This window comes from Mesitornis unicolor, unplaced genomic scaffold (assembly GCF_000695765.1).
Source record: "Mesitornis unicolor isolate BGI_N332 unplaced genomic scaffold, ASM69576v1 scaffold6970, whole genome shotgun sequence".
NCBI classification, from domain to species: domain Eukaryota; kingdom Metazoa; phylum Chordata; class Aves; order Mesitornithiformes; family Mesitornithidae; genus Mesitornis; species Mesitornis unicolor.
The window spans coordinates 23401-40644 of NW_010158878.1; the positions used below are offsets into that span (position 1 = coordinate 23401).

Here is a 17244-nt window from a genome sequence, read left to right on the forward strand (position 1 = left end):
GGAAGGAGCAGTTCCATTGCGATAGCTGTTCCCAAGTCAGGTGAAACACAGGGAGGAGGTATCTGAACAAAGTCAGGGCGGAAATGAAGGACAGAGACAAGCTGACATGGCTGGGATGCTGCTGTGTATTTAAGGAAACCAGAACCAACTGCAAACACGCAGCGTCTTCACTCATTCACAGAGGAGATCTTTTTAACAGCTAAGACGGTATTATTGACATTCAGAGCAAAACTTCACCTAGGAGAAAATACTTAAACTTGCAGTGCCTTGTCACTGTAGTACACAACCAAAGCTAATCTCTTAAACACCTACCCTGGGTGAGGAACACAACTCACTACAGACAGTTTGGTTATGAACTAGGGTTCCAGTCCTGGAACTGTTCCTTTCAGCTCTCGCTTTTGTGTTGGGTCCTTGCTTCTAGGCTGAACTACAAAAACAGACCCGAACGCCAACTGACACATGCAATCTGGAGCTAGAGGTGCACTGAGTCAGGACTTCCTGGCTTGCTTAAACTAAGATCACATGCAATCCTGTGATACTTCATCATCTTGATGTGGCCTCCCTCTGCATTGTAACCAGTCAAGTTTTAGGAACGATTCATTTTAGGAATATTCCGTTTCATATTAACCTCACATTCAGAAATGTTTAAGACTTTTGGCCCCATCCACTCTTCTGGATTCTGTGCTAGCAATAAGGCTCTAACAGACAGTGGGAAAGTGGATGTGAGCGTAAAAGCAAGTAACTGTCTTGGAGACCTTCTCACAGTAACAGCACCTTGACCATACACACTGCGATCAGGGCTAAGTTCTGCTACCTAACTCTAAAATGTCTTTTCACATGAAAATAGCAGGCAAGTCAAGTTTTCAAAATCCAGCTTGGTAAGAAGTACTGGCTTACTTGAACAGGATGTATTCGCAAGTCTACAATATCCTGATCTATGACCAAAAGCATTTGCATTAATCAGCCGCACAGTGAGTAGGGCAGTCTTCTGTGAACATGGTGGCAGCAACTCCAGATCTATCATCTTCAGGAAACTTGACATCTTCTGCCTTGCTGTCTGCAGCAGCTTGGACCTGTTCTCCTGCCTGGAGATCTTCAGCAAGATGGACCGCGCCTTCTGCCTGCCCCCCCGCGTACGTGGGAGTGCTGTACTTCATAAGGACAGTCTTAAATTGGGCCAAGGGTGCGTTCGTGCGAACACCCATGGGATCAAAGTGGGTTCTGCTTACTCTGTATCCAGCTTCAGAGAGATAGTTTAAGAACTTATTTAACCTGAAAGAACAAACAAACAAACAAAACAAACCCAGACATTTAAAAAGGAGTTAAGGCTGATTCAATACAAGTTATAGATCAGCTGTCATAGTAATATAAGAATGAAACTTAAACAAAAACCTTACTTTGGCATGTTCATTCCTTTAATACTGTGTCTGTGGATATTGTAGTAAAATGCAGGGTGCTCAGCGCTGGTCTCAGGTTTTTGTCGCTTGGCTGCATTTCGCATCACTTCTTCACTTTTTCTTTTGCCTGGACCAGAGAAGATGCCAGTGAAAAGTCAGTGAGACCACAGAAAATGTGAGTGAAGCCAAAGACAGTATGTAAAAAAAAAGTCCCCACATAGCACCTCTGTGTCCGCTTTTACAAGCTGCTGTTTTGCAGTTTATCCTGAATTTAATTAACATGCCATTTTCAGTAATAATAAATGAAGTCAAGTAGGCTCCATGGAGTATTCTGCTGTTACCAGTAAATACGATTCTGGATGAAGATTAAGTAAAATCAGTATTCAGTGGGAAAAAATAAACACCACCTCCTGAGTACCAGTATTGTTAAATACAAAAAAATGTTAATGCTACATCCACTTTGCCATCACTTACGCTACAGCTTAATTTGAAACTGATAGAGCTACACCAAAATGATATACTTACCATGTACCACGGAGGATTCTGCAGAAGTATTTGGTGTTTTAATATATACGCCACACTCTTCTAGAATACAATAAAAAAGGCAGAATTAATTCTAATGTTAGAGAGTAAAAATCACAGAATCATTAAGGTTGGAAGAGACCTCTAAGTTCATCAAGTCCAACCACCAACCTAACACCACCATGCCCACTAAACCGTGTCCTGAAGTGCCACATCCACTCACTCCTTGAACACCTCCAGGGATGGTGACTCCACCACCTCCCTCCCCGCGGGGGGGTCCCCCCCCCCCCCCCCCGGGCCAGCCTGTTCCAGTGCTTGACAACCCTTACAGTAAAGAAATTCCTCCTGATATCCAACCTAAACCTCCCCTGGTGCAACTTGGAGCGATTTCCTCTTGTCCTGTCACTGGTTACATGGAAGAAGAGACCAACACCCATTTCTACACTCTCCTTTCAAGTAGTTGTAAAAAGCAATAAGGTCTCCCCTCAGTCTCCTCCAGACTAAACAATCCCAGCTCCCTAAGTCACTCCTCATAATTCTCGTTCTCCAGACCCTTCACCAGCTTTGTTGCCCTTCTCTGGACACACTCCAGTGCCTCAATGTCCTTCTTGTAGTGAGGCCCAAAACTGAACACAGTATTCGAGGTGCAGCCTCACCAGTGCCAAGTACAGTGGGACAATCACTTCCCTTTTCCTGCTGGCCACACTATTCCTGATGCAAGCCAGGATGCTGTTGGCCTCCTCGGCCACCTGGGCACACTGCTGGCTCATGTTCAATCGGCTGTCGACCTACATCACCAAGACCTTTTCTGCCTGGCAGCTCCAGCCACTCCTCCCCAAGCCTGTAGCGTTGTGTGGGGTTATTGTGACCCAAGTGCAGGACTTGGCCATCTTAACCCTCATACAATTGACCTCGGCGCATCAATCCAGCCTGTCCAGGTCCCTCTGCAGAGCCTTCCTAACCTTGAGTAGATCAACACTCCCACCCAATTAGGCTTTGTCTGCAAACTGACTGAGGGAGCACTCAATCCCCTCCTCCAGATCATTGATAAAGATGTTAAACAGAGCTGGCCCCAAAACTGAGCCCTGTGGAACACCCCTTGTGACTGGTCACAACTGGATTTGGCAAATGACAAAATGCCTTGGTTAAAACAGAAAGAAGTAACAGCACGTTCTGGCCAAAGAAGGATCCATATAGGCAACTTTTACATACTAACTCTGTAGCTTGAATTTAGAGGAGATAGTCAAAATAATATTTCCTTTTATGAGTAAGACAGTATTATCACATAGAAAGCCACTTCTTGTGGCACACCGATTGGCAATCCCTGTGGAGCATAAAAAGCATGAGAGCTGGAAACCTCTCTGCCCAACAATACACACTCTTGGGTCAGGACTGGGGTACACCAAAGAACTCAAAGACACTCGATATTTCCATCTCCTTCAGGGAACGTGCAGGATTTCACGGCCCTCACCCTGCCTGGGTTACCTTTATTTGATTTAGGATCTGTTATACTGATGAAAGATGTCTAATCTGGCGCTCTGCCTCTGACAGACCCTGCTCTTTTTGCAGCACCAGAGACCATCTGACAAGAGCTGACAAGTCCCACATGGCATTCAAAGCAACAAACATTTTCTGAACCGTTTTATGTACACCCTGCCATTAGTACCAGGTTATCTGAGAGCAGTTCCTCTCTAAATCACTACGAAGCATGCGTTTTTATGAAGTTTGCCATTTTTCTTACCTTGTTTGTTTTCATCATAAAAACTCTGAGTAGAAAAATGCTTTAAAGTTGTGCACTCAGCTTCACAAACTAATGTCTTCAAAAGTGGTTGAGCTTCATCTAAACTGTACTGAACGGCCTGCAACAGCATTCTCCTGAGGAATCCAGTGTTAAAGAGGGCTCCTGACCTATGACGTGTGAGACAAGTGAAAAGTTAAGTCTTCCTAATGAAAACAAAAAATTTGCTCTAAAAATCTCCCACCCAAATTGATTAGCAATTACATTACACCAAAGTGCTGCACTGGGCTGCATATTTAACTTATCGATACTGGATTGCTTTGTTTGCAATGACAGTCATGTTGGTCCTCTGTAAAAAAGGATCTCAGAAACAATAATTTTATTTCCACCACTGACTTGCCCCACTACATTGAGGAAGTAGTTGAACCCCCAGGAAAAAGGTAGTGTCAATTGTCAACTGTTTTGAGTACTGCTTTGAAATTGTTAAAGGACTTAACAAAAGGATTTATTCTTGTTTCTCAGAAGAGAAATCTTCTAGTATTAATTATCAAGCAGTGTATTATTTACTGTCAGCACATGTAAAGATTTACTAAATAAAGTCTCCACAAGTACTGAGTAAACATTTGGCAACTAGAAGAACACACAGCCAGGATCTCCTGTGCAGGACATATCACGTAAGTTGCACTGAATGCAAAATTTAAAGCAACCCTGTTATTATTTACTAACCAGTCTGAACTCTGTGAACAAAAGCACAAACTGCTAAATTAAAATAGATTAAATGTTTCCTGAATTCCCCCCGATTGCGATACCTCCCTTCTGCAGTGCTAGAATATCCAGCAGGCCTGCATTTTTATTGTATGACTGAGCCGCTGACCTCCAGAGGTCCTTCCAACCTAAACTATTCTCCAATTCTATCTTGTGTTCCCTACTTACCAGAGAGGGCCAAGAACCACTGCTGTCTTCCCAGGCATGCTGCCGTGACAATCACAGGGCAGCTGCTGGTAAGGGTTTTCTGCAACAGAAAAACTGAATTTAAGTGGTTCTGAAATAGCCAGCAATGCCTGCTTTACTGGAGGAAGATGGCATAGATGGGAACTTGGCAGACTTCAAGTAACAAGGAAATTATTAGCCTTCCTACACTTATATAAGTAGCTGTCCAGGTTAACAGTAAATAACAACAAAAATTTCAAGCATCAGCCAATTACACCTACAAATTACAGCCCACCTGCAAGTCTTTTAAGCCATACGTCAGCTCACTTGCAAGTAAGGCATTAAGTAAACAAATAATTTACTAATTAAGATCTCTACCATAACACTGTACTTACTGGTTACTCATTCCTGTTCTTAAAACTTTCTCTAAGGATATTCTTTTTAATAACAATCTCATTACATGCCTCTGCACCTGACTTTGGGCAGGTCACTCAAAGACACCAGCAGTTAGTCAGTAAAAACAATGTTTTTACTTTTATATTCATCCAAGCTGCCATCTGGCTAGTAGCTACCTCTTAGCTATATTTGTGTCTCCCACCTCTGTTAATTCATGTACAGAGACAGCCCACAGTCAACTTTTAACCTAGGGGCTGCCTGCCTTCACCACCAAGTGTGCAATGAATTACAGGGATGGTGCACACCTTTCCTACCACACCTGCAGAGGTATTTCCATCAGGCATTTACAGATACTGCCCCAGGGCAGGCATGATACACCCTCATCAGAGGGGAAAGTGATAGTGTTTAGTTCACTGCATGTTAAGATAGCTGAAAAGAACAGCAGAAAAGCAATCGTGACACCAAAATCTATCAGGCTGCCACTGGATAGAGGAACCGTATGGTAGCAAGGACTGTCACATTCTTTGTGCTCTTCACTAAAGGCATCCCCACAGCTAAAGCTAGTTGGAGTATGTCCTGTCTAGAAACAAATCCAGTACTTTTACAGCAAAAACCATGCAGAGAACTAATCTAACCCACTGCCATAAAGCCCGGTACCTTCTCCACCTCATACAATACACTCATTGTTACACTGAAGGGAAGTACATATTTACATCCCTTTAGTAAAGTAAAACAACCCCCAAAGAAGCACAAAATGGAGATACAGGAATCAGACATTCCTGAAAGTACAAAGGAAAAGCCATTTACCTTCTACCATATTACCCTCTTTCTGAAAAATTCTCTCTTCGCACCACTGGCAATGGATAAGGTATCTTATTTTCTTTGCTGAATCGTCTGCAGGAGATGGTCCCCTTAAAACTCTGACCACTACCAGCACAAAATGTTCTAGAGCTACTGCAAGTAAAACTTCAATGCCTTTGTTACAGCGAGCTGCAGCTCTGTGAAGGAAAAGCAAACACAAAACCACATTGTACTAAAGTTAGCAGACCGAGATTGCCACGGACACCTCAACCTGCTGAAAGGTTTTTGAGCTCATCCACTTTCTAGAAAGAAATACTTAAGATCAGAGAAAGTCATCAGGAGAAACTGATGTTTCTTAAGTATCTAGTTTTGTCTACTTCCTAAGCAAATCTTGGTTTACCTCTTTTTATCCTGTCTAGAAATACTGGTCTGCCATCTGCACCTTCTTTCTATCCAAATACCTACCTATAGCCAGGTTATTGTATCAAAAATACAAACAAACTACATGAAAATCCAAGCAAGTTGAAATGCAGAGGGACACACATGATGGTAAACTATGGACTGAGAATTACATAAGGGCTGTGGGAAGGGAAGTGGGCAGTCACCTGAATAGGTAAGCATTGAGAAAGAAGAGTTTGTTAGGGAAGTTTGAGCATGTAACCTAGAACACAACTAAAACTTTGCCGGAGCAGTGTATCTGTATCTAAGAATATTCTGCAGGGAACAGTTCGCATATGCGGGGAGATAGAGAAGTAAACTCGAACACATTCAGGTCAGTATTTGCGTTCTGGCATTCTGAAGACCTCTGCGCAGTTTCTTTCATTCTCCCGTCTTTCCTAAGCAGTTATCCCCATCCTCTTGTCTGTATCGTTTTTCACCCAATTAGAGACAAGTTTTTATCTCTTCATTTATTTAACCGACCGAAATTACTGAGAATATCTATATGAAAATGACTAATTGCACAAGTTAGTAATTACATGTATCTTCTTAACCTCAAGCGTGAGGATCTGACATGATCACTAAAGCAAGTCTAGAAGCCATTCAAGAAGTTTAATTAATATTTAAAAAGTCTTATGAAGCACTAAAATGACCACAAAATTGACAGAGGAATAAAAGAGTTTGCAGGCAAATCTGCATATTACTTTTTATACTACTACCCCTCTCTACAACCAAAAATCCCCCCCTACCATCCCAAACCCCTACCCTATTTATGCATTTTTCACCTTGCCAAGTCTTTCAGTTTTAAATTTACATTATCCCACAGCAGCACATACAACATAAAATAATAATTTTGTAGCAACAAGTTTAGAATTAATGAATTTTAGAAACTAAACATGTACAACCTACAGCAGTCTAAGTTTTGTACCACTAAGATTGATAAATTTCTACTTGAATTTGAGCCAATTTACTTTAGCCGTACCTCGTCACAGCAGCAATTACTATTCTGGCTGCCAGCTCCTTGTAGTACTCTGTTCTGACAATATTACACCCATAGTGACGCAGGGCAACGTGCTGAGCCTTAGCATACAGAGAGCTGATGTCTGTGGACGTCAACGACACAATTCCAAGATTTCTCACATTTCTAAAGGCAGAATCCAGATAATTCACAGAAGTTCCAAAGGGGTCCAAATGGCTGAAAAGAAAGGAAGTCCCACTCAGTATCTGGAAATGCTCAAGATTTTGGCTTTAAACTTAGGAAAACACTATTTTATAAACCTTACCTATGGTCATATTTAAAACAAAATGAGAAAACAGGACTAAAATTTACAGCACACCTCTCATGAATTACTCTACAACACTTCAGTGTCAAATCACAAGAGTCAGGGCAGATTGTGCTGGAAAATACGCATCGCCACAGAGCCAGCAAATGCTATTTCTAAGACATTTAAGATTAAAGTTCTCTCCCCACCCATATCTGGGACAACAAAATGACATTTAAAAGACCAAGTGACTGCTGGCTGATTCTTTCATTCCAACTTCCCCAAATAGTGATATACTGGGAAATGGGGTGGGGTGTGTCATTATCAAACCAGAAAAACACTTACATAAAATCAAACGATCTCAAATGCATTATAACATTGGCATCCATTTTTGTCACCTCAATGGTGTCAGTATTTTCTTCTCCATCTGCCATAACTTCATCATTGTCATCTTCCTCAGTGTTCAGTTTCACCTTCATTTTGTTTAAATGGCAGTTTTCCCGAATCATTGTCACAGAATTTTCACTGCAATCATTAATCGTAACTCTCACAGAACTTCTGAGATGCTTTGCCCATTGTAATCCCATTATACCTGGAAAGACAGAATTAAACATCAGAGTAGGCACTGTAAAGACTTTTAGGCTGCCTCCAAGTATTTATTGCTGACATTCATGGTAAAGTCTCCAATTACATTGTAGACTGGATGCACTTGTGAAGCCTAGCCTAGTTCAGAAAGGTGATAAATTAATTACTAAGAATTCTTATGCAAAATGCTGAGCAGTTACTGCTGTTTTCAACTACGACCTTAAGTTTAGAGTAGCTGGCTGATAATGAGGCAGCACTCCAGCTCTCTTCAGATTTTTGTTCCAGATGGTTAACAGACACTGATATAACTACTCTACATTTAGTTCACGTTCAGGATTTTTGTAATTAAGAGATGATTTTGATAAAGAGGCTCAGATTCATCATAATTTTAAAATCACAGGCTGATTTTACAGCCAAATTCCACAGCCAGGGAGTCACAAGATCTGTGACCTTGGAAGCAAGTTTAGGAAGATGCCATTTCATGAACATTAAGGCAACTGATTTCAAGGAGACCGCTAAACTTTGATTTCATATTATTTATGCTCTTTTTAAGAGGCCTAACATTAGGCTCTTGACGGCTGGTTTCTTTGTATGGGAGGTAACGACTGTCTGCCTAGGGAAGGAAATTATTGTGTATCTAACACTATTTTTGAATATACAGTGTCAGTTACTACCGATTTTTGCATCTTCATGCTATTGGATATTAGCCAAAAGATTAAAGAAATGGACTTTACCAGTGGCACCAAAAGCATCCAAACACTCTATCGGTTTACGTTCCTCAGCTAGAACAGCTAACGCGCAGAATATCAATTGCCTTGAAAACAAAAAAGAATCGTCACAGTAAGTAAGTTGAGAAAATATTTTTCCTTCCTTTTGCCTGTTTAATTCCCTAGAATGTAATACTAGAACACTGACGCTAAACTCTACTTTTTACACAGAAGTGTAAATCAACAACTACCCTTAGAAGTTTAATTCCATAGCAGGATATTCATAAGGTAAGATCCTGAATCAAGTGACTTGTTACTCTAACACTGGAAAGAATGGCTACCATTCAAAAGTAAATAGCGGTTTTCTTACTTTCCCAGCACAATCTGCTACTACTCAATCAACGGCTCCGTGTTTAAAAAGATGTTGGGAATTACTGGAGAGCAATGAAATTCAACTGTGTCAAGGAACAGGCCTTGTTCTTTCACACGTAGCCATAACATTGGCTGCAAAGGCCCTCTTCAGAGGCGTGCCTTAGCTGCCACAGATGTATCAGAGCTAACCTCAGCTCTGTACCAGTTGTGGTGCAGACACCGCTTATTACTCTCCTTAAAAAAAAAGACAATGTTTCTATTTCATATTTTAAAATGCAAATAATGAAAAGACACTTGAGAGACTCTGAGTCTCAAGAGAAAAAGGCCTAGAATTTGAAAACTGTAAATTATAGGTATGCTACTGTTCGGTTAGAGGAGAGAGTAGTGACGGCCCATAGTATCTTGTGGAGATTCACAGAAAAACACCTTGAGTCTATACAATGAAGTTTTCAAGTTTGCTCCTTTCAAATTCTGTTCTTTTCCATAAATTACTCATTACAGAAGAAATACTATTTGCTTCAGAAATGACCGTATTTCCCACATAGTGTTCTTGGGCTTAAATATTATTTGTCCAGAAGTTTTCTGATGGAAAATGATTTCTCTTGCCCACTGAACAAAAGTTTCACAGGGTTTGCTCACAGTTTTCACTACAAACTCATCATCCCTCTGGTGCATCCTCCCACTCCCTGTTCTCTTACCTGTTGAGTTTCATTTTAGGATTAAAATAGGAATCTGTTTTCTGAGGTGTAGAGTAGTTGGGAAGAACTTGCACCTCTGTGGCCGACTCTTTCAGCACCTCATGAGAACTGGGAGCAGGAACTAAAAGAAAGTAATTGAGAGGAAGGAAAGAGATAGTGAGAACTGAAATGAACATCAGTGCATTTGATGAATTAAATTGAAGAACTGCTCCCATATAGCAAGTCTGGGTTATGCTGTAATCCAACAAACACATGGATGTGTTAGTATGTGGGGGAGTGGGAGGGGAAGCAGACAACAATTTATCTTTCTGTCCCAAGAGTGGCAGATAAGGATCAACTTAAATTTTATTCCCATAAAACACCTGATTTGTTTTAGTTGGGCTCCTATTCATCCATGCAAATTTAAGAGCACAGGTGCCTGATGCTTAGCACATTTGTTTTGCATGTTCAAATATAATACATTGCTAATTAATTAAAACCCTATTATTGAATGTATATCAATCAACTGCAAAAATCCCTTAAATCCTTGATCTATCAAACAGCTTCATGAAATGTGTACAGGCAGCACAAGCACAGGGACAATTTCAACACTTAAGCTTTGTATAAAATAGTCTGTGGCAAAACAAGCTTTCCGATTTGACAGCTGTAAACACAAGCTGTCGTTCCTCTGAGCAATTTATCCCCAATCTAACAGGAGCAAAATTTACGCAGGAATGACCAGGAAAAATCTGTTAGCTATGAACGGGATACCTTTTAGCACTCAGCCTGCCTATCAGTGCTTTCAAATACACAGATCATGTACCTGTGACCTGTTCTACCATGTCCTCCGTGTTCATAGCCCCCAAGTGCTGCTGAAGTGCCTACAAAGCATGAAATATCCAACCTCTGAATGTGTCCTCTTCCCTGAGGATAAATAGCTGTGTGCATTTTGCCAAAAAATGACAAATGCGCCATTCTTTACTGACAGCTCTGAAGGGAACTTTTGAAATGCTCCTCAGTTCTGGGGTCGGTTCTGTAATTAATTTTCAACAGTAGCAGTCTGGGCTGTAGCAGAAAAACCTAATTTTTACACATCCGCTAATCAATAATGTGCTTTTTACTTAACAGCTGTAGAAAACAGACAACTTGCTAAAATAAAGGAAATAAAATTAATTTTCAAGATTTGGCATTCTATGTATTTAAAATATTTTAAAACTAGTTCATCCAAGTTTAGAAACAAAAGTCTAATTCTAGATTAGTCAGGCAGATTGCAATTTACCAAAGAACTACTGACACGTTTATCACAACTCTCCGGGACTGAAAGAACACTGTCTTGTTTTGTGAACCCATGCTGATGCTGTGTGGATAAAAACAGTGGATTTTTACATTGCAGAGAGATTTACTCTAGAATGTTTTAAGAACAAAGACAGCAAAATAGAGAGGTGTGAAGTTCTTTGTACAGATTTTGTTTTACGGATGCCATGCGACTTGTTCTTTTGGGGACACAGAAGCCTGTATTTACAACATCAAACTAATTCTGAAGAGATTATTATTTATCAATAAGAACAGAGTAGCTGGTCAATGCAGAGACAAAATCACAACACTGCACATCTTTGAGCCAAAATAAAGGTTCTGAAATATTAAGGGCAGATTTCTCATTGGTAAAGCTAAATCTGTTCTAGAATTTTTCTCATCTCTCTCTCACCAACATATCATAGTTATTGCATGTGCTGCATAGTATAAAAAGCTTGAATGTTTTATAGAAGTAAGAACCTACCTGTAATAAACCTTGATTCAGTTTCTCCTTTATTGACATGACGATTAATATGACCTATCATGTCAGTTCTTCGTGTGATAGTTGCTGAACAGATGATACAGTGGTAATGGGCTCCCATCTTTGAAAACGTCTGTAAAATACAGTATGTGTACTTTCAGAATACATAAACATGGTTGAAGTAGAACTGTAACTGAACAGAGGCAGATGAAGAAGTTATCTGTTTGTTACCTCTAGCGCATACAAAATGTTTTGAATCTACAGCCACAGAGAATGTAAACAATCACACTACAGAGCCAGCACAGTGCTCCTGCCACAGCACCACAACCAACTACACTCTGCCAATAGATACTGCAGATACTCAGCACACAGAGAGAGAACTGAGAAGCATCCGTGGCCTGGCCTGATGAACCCTTCGTCTCTTCCACACAAAGCTGCTGTGTACTCCAAACCATGACACTGTTTTACATCATCTAGGTGACTAGATACAACTACATTCAGCTACTCAGGGGTTCTATCACATACTCATATTCTGGACTGATAAGCTTTCAGTATCCCACACGGGATAGCAAGATGCATTTTTCAAATAAGTAGATGGCAAAAGTTCTAAATCACCCATTTCCCCCACTTCGTAAGGTAACAAATATTTCTGTGATTCAACGTTTTTACCTGGTCTCCAGCTAGGTTTGGCTTTACTGGACGACAAGGTAAGTGACAGATGCACATTCTGTACCCTGGAAAACAAATTCTTGTCACATCACAGTACAGTAAGTAGACAGAATGCATATGTCCTGTACCATAAACTCTGATTCAAAGTGTTCTTGATTTTTATTGCATGGTCTTATTTCAGAGTCCTAAATATTGCCACAAGACAGCAACAAGAGAACATTACCAATTATATGATTAAACTCAGCTTCCATATAGAGAAATTTATCAGCTAATTACACATTACAAATTTTTAAAAGAAAATTAAATTACATACAGGCAATTCATTTTAATAAGTCTGTGAGCATCCTACAAAGCTACGGTAAGACTTCAGGCTATACGGTATATAACTTTAAAAAGTACTTGTGAATATTTTACAGAAGTATTGTTACTTGGCTAAAATACTTATGTGAAGACTCCTATAAAACATATGTTCCAAAGTTTAAAGAAAAAAAAACAAACCTAAAAAGACACCTGCTAATGCATGCAAAACCAGAACTCCAGTCAGATAATTTTCTAATTAGCAATTTTATTTCCCGTAAATTCATACGCCTAATTCTTTAAAAAACACATACTGCTCACTTTTTATTCCTTCTTAAACTTCTTGTAGGGATATCGTGTGTGTGTGTGTCTGATTATTACCAATATAATAATCACTTTAATAAAAGTAATTTACATGATATACATAATTTAAATGTTATAGTAATTTTCATGACATGCCAAGCAATTGTTTTTTTTAAATGAGAAAATGCACAACTGTTTGCTCTTTTGGCATGTAGAAGAATACAGTTATTTTACATTTACATTTTACATCCTAGATCAAAATTCATTATGCCAAAATACAGTTCTATTTCAGAGCTGGTAACAAGACGCTGAACTCAAGAGGAATTTAAAAAGATGAAACACAGAACGATGTTCTGCGTGTGCACAATTTCTTCTACTATTTAGTGTTCAAATATGATTGCCATTACCTTCAAATTCAACAGAAACCTTCCAGTGCAAATTCTGCAGGTGTCGATGGAGTTTATGACTGTAGCAAGCTTTTAATTTCTCCTCAGGACACAATGGACAAGGCTTCTTTTCATCTGAAAACATAAACAAAAAGTACCAGAAACATATGAAACGCAGCTACCACTCACGTTAATAAGAGATGGATGCCAAGAGGAAAAAAAAAAAAAAAAAAAAGCTACTGTCAATGGGAGGTAAAGACTAATTCCCCAAGGTGTGTTCTATTTCAAGCATACACAAACTTTTAGTTTACGGATTGCCTCTTCTGCACCGTAGAATACAGACAAGAACCACTATTAAAGATTATTCACTAACTTCTGCAACCTTTAGTTTTTGTTTTCTAGTATTTTTTACTTGAGCAACATGAGGCTAATGTAACTTCTGAAGAGTATTGCAGAATAACAGTGTATAATACAGTGAATAATAATGTTAAAGATGAAGTCTAGAGACTTACAATGGCTTAAAAAAAACCCAAAACCACCCAACTGAAGAGGTTATAACAAGAATCTGCCTTTCCTCTCCCTGAATCTTTTGGACAAAACATTAATGCACATGGCAGAAGAAAAAAAATTAATACTATTGAGAATGGGCAAGGGAATAATGAGTTTCTTATCACTACCATGGACTTACATCTAACTCGGCTCAGCAACAGCTACAATTACCAGACTTAGGAGAGACTTTTGATCTATCTCCTCATTAAAAATGGAACAAACTCTCTATAGAAGTTTCTTGTATATGTGTTAGTACAATTAAACAGACATGGAGGTAGACTATAATTTTCATCAGAGGCCACTCTAAGATGATTAAGGTGCAAGAGCCACATGGTGCAGAGCAAGTGCACACCCTGATGTTTTTCTTGATGTTTGAATAAAAGCTAGTTCAGTTGCAATGGCTGCCACTGACAGCGCTAAATACAAGTAATCAGAGAAAAAAAATAAACATTGTAGTAAGAACACTTAAGGAATCCTTCAATATACATCTGGATCAGAAGTGGGGAAAAAAAAACAAAGAAAGAAAACATCCCAAACAGAATACAAATATCTATTTAAAAACTGCAAAGACAATTAGCTTCCCTGTTATCGTGGCACTTGAAGTAAAATTGAGACAAAGCTGCTGATTTATAGCTAGACTTAACGTTTTGCTGTTCCATGCACACTGCTAACATTAAAAATGCTACAACGCAGAGGAAAAAAGTGGAAAGGAATTGTAACCTGACAGACAGGATAATATAAGAAATATTCTTATACTCTTATATGTATATATTGACTAACTTTAGCTAGAAAGAAGCTGCATAAGGATAATGGGATTTTAGTGTCTGAGGCCCACTTTGCTGACTGCCTTGCGAGATGGCAAGATAGATAAGAAGTTAATGAATCACCCTACTCGGACCAACTGCAGGAGTCAGGCTTTGTGAAAACAAAAGCACAGGAACCTGAAAGATAAAAAGACTCCAAGAACACACAGTTTAAGTGACTATTCCTCAGACCACTGGAAGACCATTCCGCATGCCAATCGAGCATGCACAATTAGTATGCAGATATTTTAATTAGTTCCGGGAAATGCAGAGCATGTGTAAACTTTTTACTGGAAATGTAATACATATGTAAACTTTTTATGTCATGAATATGTATGTGTAAGGCACATATAAGCTACTGGCAACTGCTAATACTTTGAGCATTCAATTTACAAAATGATACATTCAGCTCCCAGCGCCAAATTAAAGAATGTCATCTACAAATTGGTCTTAGAAAGTTACTGATCTGATATTTCAGTAACAGAATCATTATGGCTTTAAATTTACTGAAAGAAGTACATTTGATAAGCAAGGGAACAAATCATAAAGCTTTTTTAGACAATAAGCATTATAAATGTATGTAGTGTGTTAAGAATAAAAAATAAGGAAAAAAATTAAATAACTCTAACAAGAAGATCCGTGTTCTGGGTTACAGCCACAGTAAACTTACCTTCTTTCATGTCAGCTAGTTTCTCTAGATCAGCCAGGTGTCTTTGAATTGAAATATGTTTCTCTAAAAAAGCAGAGATATTTAGCAGTTAAACATTCTTGGGTTAAAAACATTATTTTACTTTACTGCCCTTTTTCTATCCATCATTTCAAACCCAACACTATCAGAGAATGACTATAGTACTAACTGGAATACTTGTTCATATCCTTTAACTTCCATGGTAGAAGGAATGACTGCAAAATTAATCCCCAGAACAGCTCTTTCATAAGACCCATGTATTTCTACTTGTATTTTAATGCTGACACACATCAAATTTCTCAAATTGGAAAGATCTTCATTTGAAAAAAAACAAGCTGAAAAGATCAAGTCACATTCTATTTACGCTTGATTTTACTGCTTGGCATTGTTAGTGAATGCGAACCATGCACAAAGCAGTTAAAAAAAACATCCTATGAACTGTCTGGCAAAACTTAAGTATCAGTTAGAGCTGGAGCAATTGTAAGTAACAATTATTCACTGTATAGCCAGGACACATGAAATTCTACTTCTTTTTCCCCTCCCTTAGGAGACTGTTTAACCTTTATATTTACCTCCTGATTTTTCAACTTATCAGCCAATGGGAACAGTGGTGAATTTGCTAACAAGAGAATTAGCTTATCCAATAAATCAGTTTTCTTTGTTCAGCACACAGAACATCCCAGTTTATAGTTGCACTGATTCTGTAGTGACTTTAAACTGTTAGTCTTTTTACAAGAATAATATTCAGATTTTCTTAGGCGAAACAAAAATAGCAGTTGATCAATGTGCTCCAGATACACAGGTGAGTTTTAAAGCTAGGATTAAAAGAAATTCCTAGCTTGTCATTCCTGCACTCTGATACAATAGATTTTCTCTGCTCTCTGTGGTGCTTTTAGCATCAGAGCCTGATGTAGATCATACCTCATCTAGCCTAAACTTCTGTCACTGCATATTTTACAAATTTCCAGAGTGATTTCTAGAAATCTTAGTAAGGGGGAAATGGCATCTCACTTGAAAGAGATTTCCAGTGCCTTAGGAAAACATCTTATTCAAATGCACGGGAAAAGGTATCCATGCCTATCAGATGTATGGAAAATGGTATTTCACACATTCCCATTACCTTTCTTCCCCACTATTTCTACTTTTTCTCTTCCTTTCCTCAAGCACACAACACAAATATTTCTAGAGTTTATTAGCAAACCTCTTGGATAATCAGATGATACATCCAAAATGTTGCTATCTGATTCCTTTGTGGATTCTTCCTCTATTTCTTTTTCTTCAGTTTCCAATTCTGACTCAGTAGCTTCCACATCCAGGTTGCTGCTCTTCACTTTTCCAGAATCAACCACACCATCTTAACAAAATCAAACAAACCAAACAGTAAAAGTGTTGTTGATATAACTGAATTATACAAATATGTTCGTTTCCAAAAATTTGGTTCTTCTAACAGGCAAAAATTATCACAAGTAAGAAGGAGAAAAATTAAGAGTATGTTGGAGAATAACACAAGATTAATTATTGCTCTTCCTTGGAAACCACTGTGAAATAATGCCATCCTGGACAGATGAAAGTATTCACCCACCTGCATCATCAGATGTTTAAAGCTAACATAATAATATTTACATGTTATTTTCTGTCAAAATGCAGAGCTAGCAAGCCAAAACAGACAAGGCAAATACTCTTAACAACATACTAGCAACTAACAAAATGTGAAAACAAAAGCTTAGAACTGTTTATGATTAGTTGAACAATCTGAAAAAAAGGAGTAAGAAAGGAATTTGTAATCATCAGAGCTGCAGTGAGATAAGTGCTGGTGCCATCAGCATTTGCAAATGAATGACTTCTCTGGGGTAGGGCAGACATGGGTCTACTGAAGCATTTCAAAAGGATTTAACAGGCTGATTGATTGGGCAATGAAACAGTAGTGGACCTGTGAGAAGAAAACAACAA

At 38.8% G+C, this 17244-nt stretch overlaps 1 protein-coding gene across 1 annotated transcript; it reads right to left on the bottom strand.

Annotated features, from left to right (window-relative positions):
- Positions 1-956: 956 nt before the first annotated feature.
- Positions 957-16640, bottom strand: TRMT1L (tRNA methyltransferase 1 homolog (S. cerevisiae)-like). The gene is made up of 15 exons (XM_010184815.1): positions 16496-16640; positions 15232-15339; positions 13276-13392; positions 12269-12333; positions 11603-11732; positions 9847-9967; positions 8804-8883; positions 7830-8076; positions 7205-7417; positions 5791-5981; positions 4591-4669; positions 3661-3827; positions 1923-1982; positions 1398-1524; positions 957-1272 (listed from the first exon to the last, which is right to left on the bottom strand). Exons 2-15 carry the CDS (start codon positions 15284-15286, stop codon positions 957-959), a joined length of 1968 nt encoding a protein of 655 aa, XP_010183117.1. The 5' UTR covers positions 15287-15339; positions 16496-16640.
- Between the last annotated feature and the right edge of the window lie 604 nt (positions 16641-17244).